Consider the following 15,593-nt stretch of genomic DNA (forward strand, 5'->3'; position numbering starts at 1 on the left):
TTCCTTTGACCTTCACTGTGCTGAATTGTTTGAATTGCACCAATTATTATGCAGCATTTCTTAAACCCTGTATTCCGAAGGAGGATGGTTCCCTCCTCTCTGCTGCTGTAAAGGAATCGCAGCTACCATGCAATGCAGTGGGCTTTGCTCCTGTTCTTTGCAGCTAATATTAGAGAGGAGACTAAAGAGTATGAAGACTTTCAGGGCAGCTCTCCCTCTCTGGAGGTGAAGGCATGGTTATCTGGGCGTTTCTGGAGAGCTGCAAGATCTTCACTGAGTGCAGAGGTGACAAAAAGTCTGCCCTCGCTGGGCGGTGGAGGAAGGGGTTGTTAATTTCTTTTACTCTTTTCCGTTCTAATGACTTAACTCATAAAATGGCTTCTCTGGCATGAGTTTGAACTTGTGCGCTACGTAGAGTTATTTGGGACATTTCCCAGTACCGAAACTATACCAGCCACTGAGGATTTGGTGAGTGCTAATTACTAATTCTGTATTGAAAAATGAGGCTCCAGAAGGTGGTAGCTTTTCTGTCTCCTCCTGTTTATTTATAATCTCTCCGGGTACTGTGTTTTCCTTTGAGCCCTGCTGGTTGCAGTATTGGTGCCTTCCTGTCAGCGTAAGGAGCAGCCACGAGGGACGAGCGGTACATTTGCATACCCCACATGAGATTTTGCAGCAAATTTTGAAAACTTCAAAGTCTTTAAATGGACGTCTTCAAACCACCCAGGACTGTAAAACACTCCCTATTAATAAGACATGAAAGTGCTTGCATCATATTTTGTCATTTAAATTTAGAGTGTCATTGTGAAATATGGACCTTCAGAAACGCGAAGCGACACAAAGGTTTGCAGCAGAAGGTATACAACAGATGCTGTTTCTGGAGGAAGGATTTTGCACTTGTGCTTTGTTCTGCAGCTGCCTGTTGTTGCTAACCCGACAAACTCAATTTATGCTTTCTAGTTATTGACTTAAAACTTGCCAGAGTAGCTCTTCCTTGTAAGTGGAAAAGTGTGATGAAATAAAAGTAATAAATAGTTTTTCTATAAAGCAAGATGAGTTATATTTTGCATTTGCTCAGCATTATTTTCTTCACAAAAATGAGATGGCTCCAAAAGTATGCTTGCAATATGTGTGCATGTTTAACGTAGAAAGAACAACCCTGGAAATTTTTCTCTTTTCAGAGGTTTGGTCGGGTAGTCCTGGGAGTGCATTTAGTATCCATGTTGGCATGTAACATTTTTTCTTACAAAAAGATGGTGACTGTGTATTGCGTACGGTTCCCATCTGCTGGGAAGAGGGTGATAGGACCGAGTTATTTGTTTGTTTTCTGTGAGATATGCCGGTGTGACAGACTTTCTTCTCATGCCAGCATTGGCACACAAGGGAGAACATACTCGGCTCTTTTCTCTCTCTGCTTAGGATCTGGCCGTGCTCTTTTTGTCTGATTCGATGGTCTCTGTGAGGGCGTGTGATTAGGATTATGTCAATCATCCTCGTATTATTTAGAGACTGCTTTAGGGTGCAGCGGGAGAGGGGTCTCTGTGAGGTACAGCAATGCGTAGCTTCACAAGTTGTCTGTCTGTTTTAGGCTAGCTGTATTTATCTAGCTGTTACACAGAAACAGGCCAAATACTTCATTGTCAGCCTCCTCAGCTGCAATCTTCAAAAGATAAATGGGCACGCATGAGGTGGTCAAACCACGTATGTAATACCGTGAGTGTGTCAGGTGCTTTAGACAACGGTGGATGAGATGAGGGCTCTATGATTGCTAATTCAGTCTGACATCAAACAAGCCCTTCCGTGCTCTCCGCTATTTTCTGCTTTCCTTCCTGTATCCTGTAGGGATTAAACCAAAGGGAATATTCCAGACTGCAGATGAAGATGGAGAAAATAGGAAAGAATGTACAAGTTCGAAAGAGAGAGAATGGTATATGTACCATTGCAAGTCTGTACCTGAAGCTGAGTTTTGCATCTACAATAGTGAATCAAGGGTTTGATTCGTTATTGAAACTATTTTTTATGAGAGTCCTGGTCCTTTGGCCATAAATAAGGATTTTTATAATGAGGGCCAGGATCTTTCCCAAAAATGATTCTGTCGCCCAAGTGAGGGCCATCTTCTGTATTTCTCTGGGATCAAAGCCACATCATTATCAGTCTAACTACGAATGACAGAAATTTATCATAAATCTCTGGGTATTTTGTGGCATTTCCACACAGTAGAGTAAAAGTGTTTTCATGCAGTTTTTGACAGTTCTGTAATGGAGCATGTCTGCATTTTTTGAGTGTTATCCTCAGCTTGAATTTTCTTTTCAAAAAATGTTTGTTTTACAAATAAACACTACTGTGTTCATTGCTTTAAATCTTTCTTAATGCAGTTTTACCTTCTGCCTCCATTTTTTAATCTAGCAACACATATATTCCATTGTATCTGCTGAGAATAAGCTCATTTTCACTTTTAATTTCTCTAGTAATATTAATTGGATTCTTAGGAGGTCCAAGCAGGAGAGCTCTCTTTCTAGACACACTTTTGTGCTCTTTGCACTCTAAGCATGCTATTCTCTTCTCCATTGCTCAACTTGCTATAGACTGTAACTAAATGTAGTTAATTGTGTTTAAGGTTGGAGCATAAATCAAATTTTCAGACCAGTCTTTGAAGTACTCAGTAGTTTCATCTTTCAGGTTGCATAATCCAGAAGTCCAAATGTTCCTCCTGTACTTCATTTAATGCTCTATTAAATGGTTGTCATTGTAAAGAAGTCATGTTACCTAAATGAAAGAGATTTTACAGAACACATTTTACAAAAATAGCTATATTTTTCCTGTGTTCTACGTGTGCCTAGAGGAAATGATTCCTCAGCACATGAGATTTTGAAACAGCAAACGGTTGCAGGTGAAGATGACTTTGTGTTACACCAAAATGGGGATTGATGGGGATCTTAAATATTGTTAATCTTCCAGGAAAGAGGAAAGGAATAGGTGAGGAAAGGGGTGCAGGTAGGACTGAGCAAACTGCCCTCATTCACCTACAGCTAAATTTCCTGTCATTAGGGAGTGGCTACACCAAGTATGAACGTTTTATCTTATATTGGCTTCATTTTAAATTCAGGATGGCTGGGCCTGCCACACTGACTCAAATACGTGCGATTCTTCTTGATGCAGTTGGAACGTGTCTCTGGCTGCCTACTGTTAATGAGCTGTGCTTTCAGCCGAGTTCTCTGGGGCAGCAGTCTTGCTTCCAGGAGCTAGGGGAAGTGATTATCCTGACTGACACAATGTTTTGAAATCTTAAAAATATTTCCATTCTGTTTCAGAGAAAAAAAAGTTAAAATTTCAAATTCTATGAATCAGTAACCCAAACCAAACAAAATAATAGATTGGAGTAGCTGAAATTCTTTCACCTCAAATTTATCTCTACATATTTTGATAAATTAACATGGATTTCTAGATAGCAAGTCCAGAACTATAAGTGCAATGTCTTTATTAAAACATCTTTATTTCTGTTTACAAGCTATTTCCAATGGTGGCTTTATGTTTTGAACAGTAAAAAGCCCACTTTCTGAACTGTATTCTTTCAAGAAATTAGGAGAGTGGAAATTATCTTCAGAAAAGTTCTCTTCTACCCATCTCCCACCCTGTCAAAATATCATTTTGGCAACCTGGCAGGCCTGTGCAGTATTTTAACTCCCTGTTGTCCTCTGGCTACCATTGTCCACGCAGTGATGGCTTGAAGACTGAGGAGGTAAGGAAAAGCTTCTCAATGGCAAAGAGTTCCCTTGAGATTGATCAAGTACAAGCACGAAGTTTTAGGCTGCAGATGGAAAGAATAAGATAGTAATTCTTCACTGTAGTGATAACATTTCCACAGTAGAGGCAGTGTGTTTCTATCCTACATCTGAGTTTATCACTATTTTATTTTTGTGGACCTGTTAGTCTTTGATAGACTGGCTATGAAAATTTGGTCTCTGCTAAGAGTATGTACAGTTACTGTTCATTACTGTTCCGTGCTGGAGGTTTGTAGCTTCACCTGCAAATTAAGCTGTTCTAGTGTTCAAATCATTTGTCATTAAAATTAGAAAATGTTGCATAAAGAATATCTGTATCAGGGATGCCAATATTAGTAGGTAAGCATGCTAATTTAAACACAGACCCCTTCTACCTCAAACGTAAATGCTTGGACTTGGTCGGAGGATGCCCCATTTAGTACGTTTCACCGGTAGCTGTAATGGTCACGAAGCAGCACACTGAAAATGAGTGCTGCAAAACACTGGAGGCAATTGAATTTTGAAGCTGTCCAGATTGGTAAACTATTTCACTGTAAAATGGTTTATTCAAATATCACCGTTGTCTCCGACTGAGAGCAGCAACTGAACTTTTCATATTCTACTTTTCATATTTTACGTATGAACTTTTTCATATTGTACAGCATTCATAATGACCTTCACAGGCAAAACCAGGACTTTGCATGCTTTTTTTAACTCAGATATTTTGCTTTGTTGTCATAGGTAAGCCACTTTAACAGTCAGTGTTGAATAACGACTTAACATTTGGGTTTGCACACAAATTCTTACACTTTATAAGCACATCTCTCTATAATGTTCTGAAATACAATGAGCATGTGTAGTTGTTAGAACCTGTTGGTTTTTTCCCGAAGCATTTGAAGGTTTTAAAGGCATTCAAAACAGATATTGACTGGATCTAATACTAGATCTGACTTCCATAAGTGACATAAATGCTGATCGTGCAGGACACCTACGTATGGATGCAATTTCGTAAATTCTCTTTGTTATGACGGGAACCTGCTCGTGTTTTAGTTTTGCTTATTCTACAGCTTTTCTGTGTCATTTCAACCCTTTACCCTGTAAAAAAAAGGGATACTATCAATTGCAGAAGGATGTTGAAAGAACTAAATAATACATGAAGATCGAAAACATTGTGTAAATAATTAATACCATTCATATTCTTAATATCAATGCTATAATTAGTTCTGCACAAGCTAAAAGGCTTCTAATACAAACATAAAAATCCTCCCATATTTTGACTATGTGTTTTAATTGTCTAAAACTAAATTCTTACCCTCCACTTAATATAAATGAAAAAGAAAAGTGTTTTGATCATTCAGAACTGTAGCAGAATGATAGAAGTGTAACATGTAATCTTCAACAGTACAGCTATTTTAAAATCAAAATACCAAATAAACATGGAAACCGTTCACTTGTGAGTCCAGCATCAGCAGCAGAGGAAATCCAACGCCTGTGCTAACCATCTATTAATTAGAACAAACAAATCCAACAGAAACATTTCCCAAACGAAAGGAGTGACCTACAGGCTCTTTCTAATTACTGCCCTTCCTCATTTGCCACTTAGCCCACCAGCGAGGATTTTCTGAGCTGTTCTGCCTTTTGCTTTTCTACCATTCTTCATGACACTGATATCTTTCTCTCGTACTTTTTTTCATCGTGCTTTCTGACACTGTGGGTTACTCATTGTACTGGTGGTAGCAGGGGTGACCTGCAATGGACGGGTGATTTGTGCACCATATAAAGCCCAGATGAAGTTGCTGTGACACCCTGAGACTGCAGCGTAGATCTCTTTGGACAGAGAAGTAGGGATGCCCCTAAGACCCAAGGCAAGGTCTTAATTCTTAATTTTTTTTAAAAAATAAGGTTACAAGGAGTGAGTATTGAGATAAATCCATGGAATGCAACAGATGATAAAAAATTTTGGACCTAACTTCAGAGATTCGCTCAACACGTAATGCTTCCATACAGATACAACTGTCAAAAGAAATTAGCATTTCCCCAAATGCAGCCGTTTAAAAATATGACTGGTTATATCCTCCTCAGAACAATCAAATGGCAGTTACTCCAGTTGAAGTATGAAAGAGTTTCATGATTGCTCTTTTAACAGCATCAAAGCAGTTGTTACCCTTTTGATAGGATCAGATGAACTCCTACTGTTGTGGGCAGCTCGTATCCCTGTTGGTCCATGTGACAGTGATGCAAATGCAAAAGGTGGCAAGTACTTCAGGATTAGGCAGATCTGCCTCCTCCCAGAATCCTGGATCCAGTGATTTAGAAAGGCAGATGCTGCCACTGCTATAGTCCTGAACACACAAATGCAACTGAGCCTCGGTCACATTTCGTTTCTTCTTGCTGGTTGGAATAGGCAGACAGTCGGGCACATTTTCCACTTCTGAAATTCATCGTATTACTTGGCACGCTTGCTGTTTGACTGAAGTACTGAGCTGGCTGGAAATCTCCGCATTCCAGATGGCCAACTTCATGGCGTGCTTCGGGCATAGATGTGAACGACACTGTGTAAGCTAATGTAAACCAGCACAGACTCTGCTGTCAATGCAATTATATACCATAACTTGACGATTAAACTATTTTTGCAATATAACTGTCTCATACAGAGTTAAATAGATTTATTTCCCTGTGTATGAAGTATTTTTTCTCACAAAGTCTTCATCCATTGTGTTTTGGTTAAATTTCATACTAGAACTGTATGTATAAATCTTGTGCCCCATTCCCATTGATTTAGGTGTGAATTCCTAATTCCCTTGAGATATTTTGAATTTCCTAATTTAAGAGTATAGAGATTCGGCATTTCTGCCTCCTACATTAAAGTTCAGCAAAACGACTTGACTTAGAAACAGAATGGAAAGGAAACTGCAAAGGGCATGTGCTTATATGCTTCCCTAAATAGGAATGGATCTAAATCATGTTCTTCGTGAATTTTTGTGATTCATTTTAAAGTCTTTAGAAGACAGACAATTTTTTTACAGTTTTTTTTAGGACCTGAGTCTCTCATTGTACTGTTAATTGCCATCACTTTCCTTGCAAAACAAATATTTCAGCAGTCTCATGATTATGTTATAATTTGTTTAGCTTAAGCAACTGAAGAATTATTAAAATGCATTAGGTTATAAATTTTGTGGATTGCTAGCTCGTTTATTTATCTGTCATTGCTGCTCAGATAAAACATGCAATTAGATTTATGGATACAAAGTGGTTAAACACAATCTGAGGGAGAAAACGCTAGAGTTTTCAAAATATTTGAATCATATGCCCCTTTCCGGTGTTCTGGAAGTGAAAAGAAATGTAGGTTAATTTAGAAGGGATAATTTATAGCAGTAAATAAACAGACAATTCTAACGTAAAGCGGGGTATGCTTTCTTAAACTCCCCCAACAGCTGACATTAATTAAAGCAGAATAAAATATGTTATTTCTAATAAGAACTAAATCATGCACAATTGAACTTGTGTTTACTAAAAACGTGGTTTGGCCTGGCTCGGGTGTGATGGAGCCCGAGGGTAAAGGCTTTCACAATGGCTTTTCAAACTACAAGGGTAGAAGAGCCTTCTCTTTTGAGAAGACAGAGAAATGGTATTATGATACTTTGGTTATCAGTCTGATGTATATGGGAGGGGCGGGGGTTAGTTTTCTTTTTCATTTTTTTTCTTTTGTTGAGAACTGTTTTCTTATTACTGCAAGTTGGTCCTGATACAAACGGAGTATCTGGTTGCTGTTCTGGCTCAAATGGAGATGATGCATATCAAATTTCAGTGCAGCTATAGCCAGGTGATAGGTAGTGTTAACTGACATTATCCAGTCTTTATAAAGCTTTTATCTCTTAAAATAATGTTACCTTATTTGTCTTTACCACAGTGCATTTTCTCACTTCATGTAATTAGTCAAAACTTCTAAAGTAATTTTTGCTAACAAAACCCTGAGACAACTGTCTTTGCAATATAATTTCCTGTACCTGTATCCCAGCACATTTAATATTAGCTCTCATTTGTCAAAAACAAGCAAGCAGCTATCAGCAGCCTGTATCTCGGCATTTCAGGTGGGGAAATGGGAGAACAACTCCCTGAGCCTGAAGTACTCGGTCTGGCCAAGGTACAGCTCTTTCGCAGACAGCGACCCAGACGATAACCATTTGAGTATTGTCACCCTGGAGGAGGCTCCCTTTGTCATTGTTGAGGATGTGGACCCTTTGATGGAAAGTTGCCAAAAAAACACCGTGCCATGTCGTAAATTTGTCAAAATTAAGTAAGTAACTACACAGCATTCCTTTCTTCTTTTCCTGAGTCCAAAATGTACTCCCCTCTTTTCTCATTAATTCTTTCCTTTGCTTCTTTCATTGTATAATTGTTTTCTGATACTTTGCTGTTCTTTTCCTCTTGCTTCCTATCTTTGCTTTTCCCTCTGTATTTCATGTCCTCTTTCTTTTTCCCTTTCCCACACGGTATGCTCTTGTTTGCACACCTTCCTTTTTAATAAGTTGAAAGGTTCTGGTTATAAACGTGTAAGTCACATTGAATTAACAACAAGATAGTAAGTTTATAGAAAATTCAAAGTCAACTAGAATTAGCCCTTTTCAGTCACATGAAAGAAGACTGCATTCTAAAATAGGATTGTTTTAATGAGTCCTCTTTGAATTGTTTCCAGTTATGTTGAAATATGCCTGTTTTAATTAGTCTTTAACAATTCGAGAATGTCTCGTATTGAAAATGTATGTTTATGCTGAAATTTGGTACAGGATAAACTACTCCAGCATAAAATACCACTGTGACATACCATCTAGAGAAAAGTCCTCTGCTTTGATTGCTCTGTAACTTCGGAGCAGTCATTAGAAAGCAGTGGAAAATTTCTCATTGTGCATTTATCAGTGTTGTTTCAGCCATTCTATGCTTCAGTCTAGGTATTTATGAACCGAATATAACAACAACATTGTTTCACTGAGCAGATGTTAGGGAACATAATGCCTGTTTCTGAAGATTTCCAGAGACTGCTAAATGCTGTGCACGTGCTTCCTGAAGTCCAGAGAAACATTTTTTTTTTGACATAACTGCACTTTGTCAAGTTCTAAACTAGTTTTATTTTAATTTTGAATTCTTTCAAAAGCTGTAAAATATTGCCTTGGCTTCTGAAGATGCTTATAGTAAAAAGTTCTAGAGGTCACGAAATGAGTATTTCAGAAAAAAAATAAAGGGAAAGCCCTCGTCTTTGCACTCAAAGGCGGCCTGAAATTCACCTTCTCAAAGTGCAGAAAAAGGTGTAACATCCATTTTCAGTACGGTGAACTGCTGAGCCTTTACCTTATATGTTGGGAAGTTCTCTAATTACTAAATGACATGTAGTCTTATGTCTTGAGAGTAAACGTAATAAATGTTTAATCTAAGCCTAAGAGACAGGTTAGTGAGAGGAGACTATGTCTTGATGGAGAAGTGAAGTGCAGTAGGCTGGATACTGCAGCAGAAAGCATGTCATACAAGGTCTACTGTTGTCTTCTATTTATCTCTCATCACGCAACTGCGTTATGATTAGTAAGAGTTACAAACACCATATAAAGCATCCTGTGGATTATTTCTCCATCGATTCAGAAAAACATGGTCACTCACAAGTATGACAAGATGTCATTTCACAGTATGCTGAATCCTGCTGTTGTGGTTCTTCTGTTTTTCCCAGTAGAAATGTTTATGTCTCTCTTCTCTGTTGACAGCAACTCAACTAATGAGGGAACTAATGTGAAGAAGTGCTGCAAAGGATTCTGCATCGATATCTTGAAGAAGTTGTCTAAAACTGTCAAGTTCACGTATGACCTGTATTTGGTGACTAATGGGAAACATGGCAAAAAAGTCAATAATGTGTGGAATGGAATGATTGGTGAAGTAAGTTCTGTTAGGTAAAAGAGCTCTTAAGTAAGAACTTAGCAATGTTTGGTTTTAATTCTTTTGGAGAAATGAGGTATTCTCTACTGAGTAATATTGGTGCTGTCTTCTCTTTGTGGATCAGGTGGTATATCATCGTGCAGTTATGGCTGTGGGGTCTCTCACTATTAATGAAGAGCGCTCTGAAGTGGTTGACTTTTCAGTGCCGTTTGTTGAGACTGGGATTAGTGTCATGGTGTCACGGAGCAATGGCACAGTTTCACCATCTGCTTTTCTAGGTATGATTCTCCAACCCATCCAGATCATTTAATTGCATTTCTATAGAGTTGGGTAGGTTTCATTGTTCGTTAAGCTATATAGTGCCTTGACATGTTTCTGTCAAGTTTTGAATTTTACATTAGGAAGTTTGTACCGTGTTGACATGCCGATTAACATGATTATTAGCACATGAAGATAGTGCTGTTGGTTTCAGATGCAGTAAGTGAGAACCAATGATAGTGATTTCAATATGAAAAAGAATCCCCCAAAATCTTCAGTTGGGAAAAGTACTTCCTCAAAAACTGCTTCTTTACAAACTAATTTATGCTTGTTTAGGCCGTTATAAATGGTTTCATATCTTTTTAACATTCACATTCACAAAGTAATTAAAAAACCCCTTGTAGAATAGCTAAGGAAAAGAGACTTCCTTATGATCAGAAGAGATCTGACAGCTAATTTGATAAGTTACCTCTGGCTTCTGAACACCATACGGCTGCACGGGAGAGCTTCTGAGTGTTTTCTCCATTGATGCAATTGAATAATGGAGTTGTGATGATGCAGTTGAACAGTGGAGATATAGCAAAGAAATGAAAGGCTGGACAGAAAGGAGGTGGGATATAAAGAAACAGAGACTTTGGTCTTCCTTTCTTGTTTGCTTCTTGTTTCAATTGTTCATTTTGCCTTTCGTTATTTCCCTCTCCTTCTCTTTTAGTGCTTATTGTTTACTTCTGTATTTGGTGGTTAGCCTGAATTTACCTGAAGCTGAAAAGAGAATGAGCCATGAGATGGATCAAAAGTGCCCAGAATGCTGTTATGTTCCTCGTAGTGTATTTGGGCCCAGTATTTTTAAAGATATTCCACACGGGAAAATAGTGCTAGTGACACTAAAATCATTTAAGTGAAATTGGACAACAACAACCACAAAATCAGTATTTTCCACATACCTTATGGAACAGTTTAGTATGTTCAAGTCCATTGGGTCAGCAGTGGTGCCATTTTTGCATCACTGATTGTATGGTTTCTTTTTAGATTGCTAAGTGTAAGTTCTTCACTTCCACTGAAATCACTTGTAGCCATCGAGGAGCAGGGTGTTGGTGTAGTATCAGCTACAAGTGGGCAAATAATTGGGTTTTCTTGCACAAGAATCATAATTTAGCCACAGAGCTTATTTCTCATACCTGTTCCTTAAAGGCACATCACAGAGATGACGCAAATAATATAACACAGCGAGTAATCAAATAACTTCCCAAACGTGGTGATACCTAAACAGATTTTTTGGCGGTTAATATTTTTGTTTAATGAATAAAAGACTTTTTAATTAAATTATAAGAGACTGTAATTTTAACAAAAATATTGAGATAGTGTCTTTTCATTTCTATAAGTCGTTGACTAGTAAAGTTAATTAATTTTTAAAATTGCAGTTGCAGCATGTTGAAATTATCATTTGAAATATAAGTACTGGGGTGTTTTCTAAATGTTCTGCAAGTGCACTTGATTTTTACTATGGACTCTGCTTACCTCTTAGAAACCTGCTTATAGCGACCATCAAAACAGAGGCTGCTTTTGCATTTTTCACAACAACGCAGTTATTAGATTTCTAAAATGCATTTCCTGTTACTGGTTTAGTTGGACGTACATATAATTCAAAAAGTAAAAACAACCCCTTCTTTTAAAGCTCTATAGAATAGCATTACTTTTGGAGAAATCTGATTTACTGCACCAATAAATCAAGTCTGTGCTCTCAGAAGTGTGTTCTGTTTTTTCAGATGTAGATGAAACTGCTACTTTACTGGAATTGACTGTGTATTTCGATGAGGTGCGCATGGTAGTAAAATGCTTTGCCATGCAAGATACTATCAGGCAGCTAACTGAATTTATTCACAGACTGATTTTGTTTCAATTAAGTGAATGTCTAAGAATAGAGTCATCTTACATAATTCTTTTAAAAGATTCTTTTAAAATCTGTCAAATACAATATTATTTTTTTTTAAATAGCACTTGGTTACAATTCGTGAAATATCTATTTTTGTGGTTTGTTACTATGAATGTAGACAAATACAGGATTTTGTCTGAACTAGATTTTCCATTCAGTGGTTGTGTCCAATAGCTGTAACTGATGGGCTGACAGCCTCTTCCTCATTGTCTGCTCTGTTCTGATTCTAATGTGGGTGTCTCCTTCAAATGAGAATTCTATCCACATTAAAACATTTTCATATCCTACTAAAATTCATATATACCAGATCCACAAATAAATTTTTTAAAGATTCTGTGGAGATTTGATTCAACTTTATTTAAACAAACAAAGAAAATAAGGCAAGCCTCAAATCCAAATTTCTATATTTTTAAGAGGAAGAGAGGTCGTTTTTCTTTTTTGGAGGCATTGATGGAATAGCAAATCTGTGCCCCTATTTATTTTATGTATTGTTTAACTATTGGTTTTGGTGGTGGGAGGTAAAACTCGAAGTAAGTAGAGTAAGACAGCTTTTTCATTGCTCAATATTCTCCATTGCCAATCATTTGAAATGTACACCGGCAAGTCATATATTAGTATTTTTCTGCCATATCATAGCTTTACTGAAAATTCTTATAAAACCTGCTGCTTGTCTGAGGGAAGTTCTCTTTCTGTCCTTTGAGAATCAAAGAACAGTGCTGAATGTGTAATTTGCTCTTGAGTATGACAGGAAGACCGACTTTGTTATTCAATTGATTTTGTACTTGTTCAATCTTACTGCTTGCTATTCTAAATAGCTTTTTATTTTCCGATTGCTTCTTTTAATCCTCCACCTCATTACCAGACTGCTTAAATTATTAAAGAGCATTCCACTTAAACTGTTGTTTATAGCTCACTTTTTCACGTTGGCTTGTTTTGCCCTTTGCCTTATTTAGATTTTGACAAATTACCATTGCTGTTTCTACACTGTTGCTTTTGATAAGAGTTTTATCAGACTTGCTTTCTTCTATGAGAACGCTGTCAAAATTGTATGATAGTATTATGTGAATTCCAATTTAATCCAGTTAACACGTGAATTCGTAGAATATTTGTTATTAACTGTATTGGGCTACATAATGTCCTTTACCTGTCTGCATCTGAACGGAATATTCTTAAAAGGCGAAGAATTCTGTTATTTTGCTAACTTACTATTCTCTTCCAAACAAATAATTATAGTAATTGAAAGAACTTCATAACCTCTCTTAAAATAATTTTTAAAATATTTTTAAAAGATAATTTTAACATAATTTTTTTTCACATCCAAAATCACCAGTGGGGCTATTTGGAATTCGGTCTTGGTTCCAAATTTCTGAAGAAATGGTAGCAAAGGCAAATGATCTCATGAGATTTCCATGCTTGGGCCCAAATTATTACACTTCATTCTAGTTCTGGGTGAATCATTCATGCTAACGGGCAAGGTTCAGGTTGGGCTATTGGGCTTAGCGCACCTCAGCTCTCACTCATGGTCGTTTTCTGCAGTGACAGAAGAATTTTCAGTGGTTCAAATCTTAATTTAAATTCAAAGAATGAAGAAGCTGGGATGGAGGAACCTCTTGGGCTTTCGAAAACAGGCAGAGCATTGGAACAACCTGATTTCTTGTCCTTTCAAGTGCTTCTTGATTCTGTCCTAATTTGAAATAGTATACTAAGAATTTTTTTCTGACACTTCAGAGCACACTCTTACTTGCATTATCTGCCAAAATTACGATATAAAGTGCCCTCAAATAAGCTGACCTGATAAAGAGATACTACTTTGCCATACAAAACCTTTCTTACATATACCCTTATACCGTGACAGCTACCACAGGGACTCCTGAAATGACAAAGAATTTGTGATTGGGCAAGATGATATTTAAGAACTTTATGTTTTCACATACTGTTACCATATCCAATCCTTTCAGAAAGTTAGTGCTTAGTCTGGGATTTGAAACTGCTTTCAGTTTTCTGTTCCAACATACTTCTTTCACATAATCATGGTTTTTCTGTCCTTCAAGCTGACATTCAGTTTGCCATAAAAACCTTTTGATTTCAGAAATTTGCTCCCAGATGAGAATGAGACTTTTAAAAGGATGTGTTTGCAATTGGTAAAAACAACATCCTTAGTACAGGTAGATGAAAGTGAACACAGAGAGAACAAATTTCTGAAACAAAAAAATCTAGTTTGAATGCAAGTATTTAGCTTTTTTCCCTAACACATTTTGTTGGTTAGAAAACGAGAGAAGTCTGCTTCACTGAATTACCAAATATATTAAACATATGCTTAATTGCTTTTATTCTGCAGAAACAGTCATAATGGTTGGCCCATCCTGTTGCTAAATGCATATAACATAGGATAAATAGAAATGGGCTACCTGATTGTAGACCGAATAAGCAGCAAGTCAAACCAATTATTTGCCACTCAGTGTCAGCGAAGGCTTTGTCCACGAAAAGCGTGCAGCCTTTGTTTCTGAATTGCAACTTATATTTAAGATTTTGACTGTATGGATTTTGTGTGTATATACTAACAGCAGTTCTTTATATATTACTACTTAGTTATTTGCTAGCATTTTGATTGGTAAAAGCTAATTTAAAGAAAGCTGCTGGGCTTCAGCTGAAGACATTAGAATTCTTGTGCCGCGACTGGTTTAATGAACTCTGTTTCTGTTTCTCTTGCCTGTTTTGCTGCAGAGCCTTTTAGTGCTTCTGTCTGGGTGATGATGTTTGTGATGCTTCTCATTGTGTCCGCCATGGCTGTCTTTATATTTGAGTACTTTAGTCCTGTAGGATACAACAGGAACTTAGCACAAGGGAGAGGTAAGCTTTGCATTTTACACAACCCTAAAGCTATAAAAAATCATGTATTGCCCATACCTTGCCGTTCATCTTTTAAAATAAACATAACATGGGAATAAAACAGTAAAAGCAGCTATGAAAGTATGTTTGCTCTTCATTTAAAATATGACGTCGTGAGGGCTTCTACGCTCATGTTTGTATTCTAATTCATTGGAATAAAGACATACAGAAGGGTAAGTGATATCAGAGAGAGTCGTAATCAGGCAGTGTTTGGTTAGTATATGGTATCAGTTGTAGAGTGTCAGCTTAAAAAAACATTGGAATAAGTTCTACAGACTCCTAACTCTTGTGAATTCATGGTTAGTTCAGAGAAAATGATCTAAACTGGTGTGGATTTGTGGATAATCTGGAAAAATAGCGGTTACATTGCATATAGTTTTATGTAGTCCCTACAAAAAGTCTGATGGACTCAGCCTTGAAATGAGGCCAGTGGCAGAAGGACATCGCTTCTTTCTGTGTAGCATCTGTGGTTATAGAAACTTAATTTTCACAATATAGCAGCACAACAAATTTACTGCAGAGCTTGCCTTTCTCAGTGAAAGCTGCAGTTATGTATTAGTAGCACTTTGACCTGAGAATGAGGATTCCATGTATTGTGGTGTCCTCATCCTTCCCTTTACTCACAGTTGAGAGTGCAGCCTGTTTTTAATTTCTAAATCATACTTGCCTCACTTTATAACAAGGCATCTTCCAGCTTTGTCAACACAGTTCTGGAGACTATTACAAACTAATGGTTTCTTCTAGGTTAGGATTGGCTTGTTCCCTGAAGAAGGCGATTATTGTAATGTTCAGATGTTATCATTTCAATAAAATGGTAAACGTGTAACCTCTGT

The 15,593-nt window shown here is 37.3% G+C and overlaps 1 protein-coding gene across 3 annotated transcripts in view; it reads left to right on the top strand.

Annotated features, from left to right (window-relative positions):
* Positions 1 to 15,593, top strand: part of GRIN2A (glutamate ionotropic receptor NMDA type subunit 2A) — a 195,232-nt gene that overhangs the window by 128,508 nt on the left and 51,131 nt on the right. For all 3 annotated transcript variants that reach the window (XM_087732432.1, XM_087732433.1, XM_087732434.1), the window contains exons 6-9: positions 7,853 to 8,058; positions 9,512 to 9,680; positions 9,805 to 9,958; positions 14,596 to 14,721. In XM_087732432.1, coding sequence (XP_087588558.1) covers positions 7,853 to 8,058; positions 9,512 to 9,680; positions 9,805 to 9,958; positions 14,596 to 14,721 — 655 coding nt within the window. The remainder of the gene's footprint in view (positions 1 to 7,852; positions 8,059 to 9,511; positions 9,681 to 9,804; positions 9,959 to 14,595; positions 14,722 to 15,593) is intronic.

The sequence above is a fragment of the Nipponia nippon genome, unplaced genomic scaffold (assembly GCF_047370975.1).
Source record: "Nipponia nippon isolate SJK-2023a ecotype South Korea unplaced genomic scaffold, ASM4737097v1 scaffold_5, whole genome shotgun sequence".
Lineage (NCBI taxonomy): Eukaryota > Metazoa > Chordata > Aves > Pelecaniformes > Threskiornithidae > Nipponia > Nipponia nippon.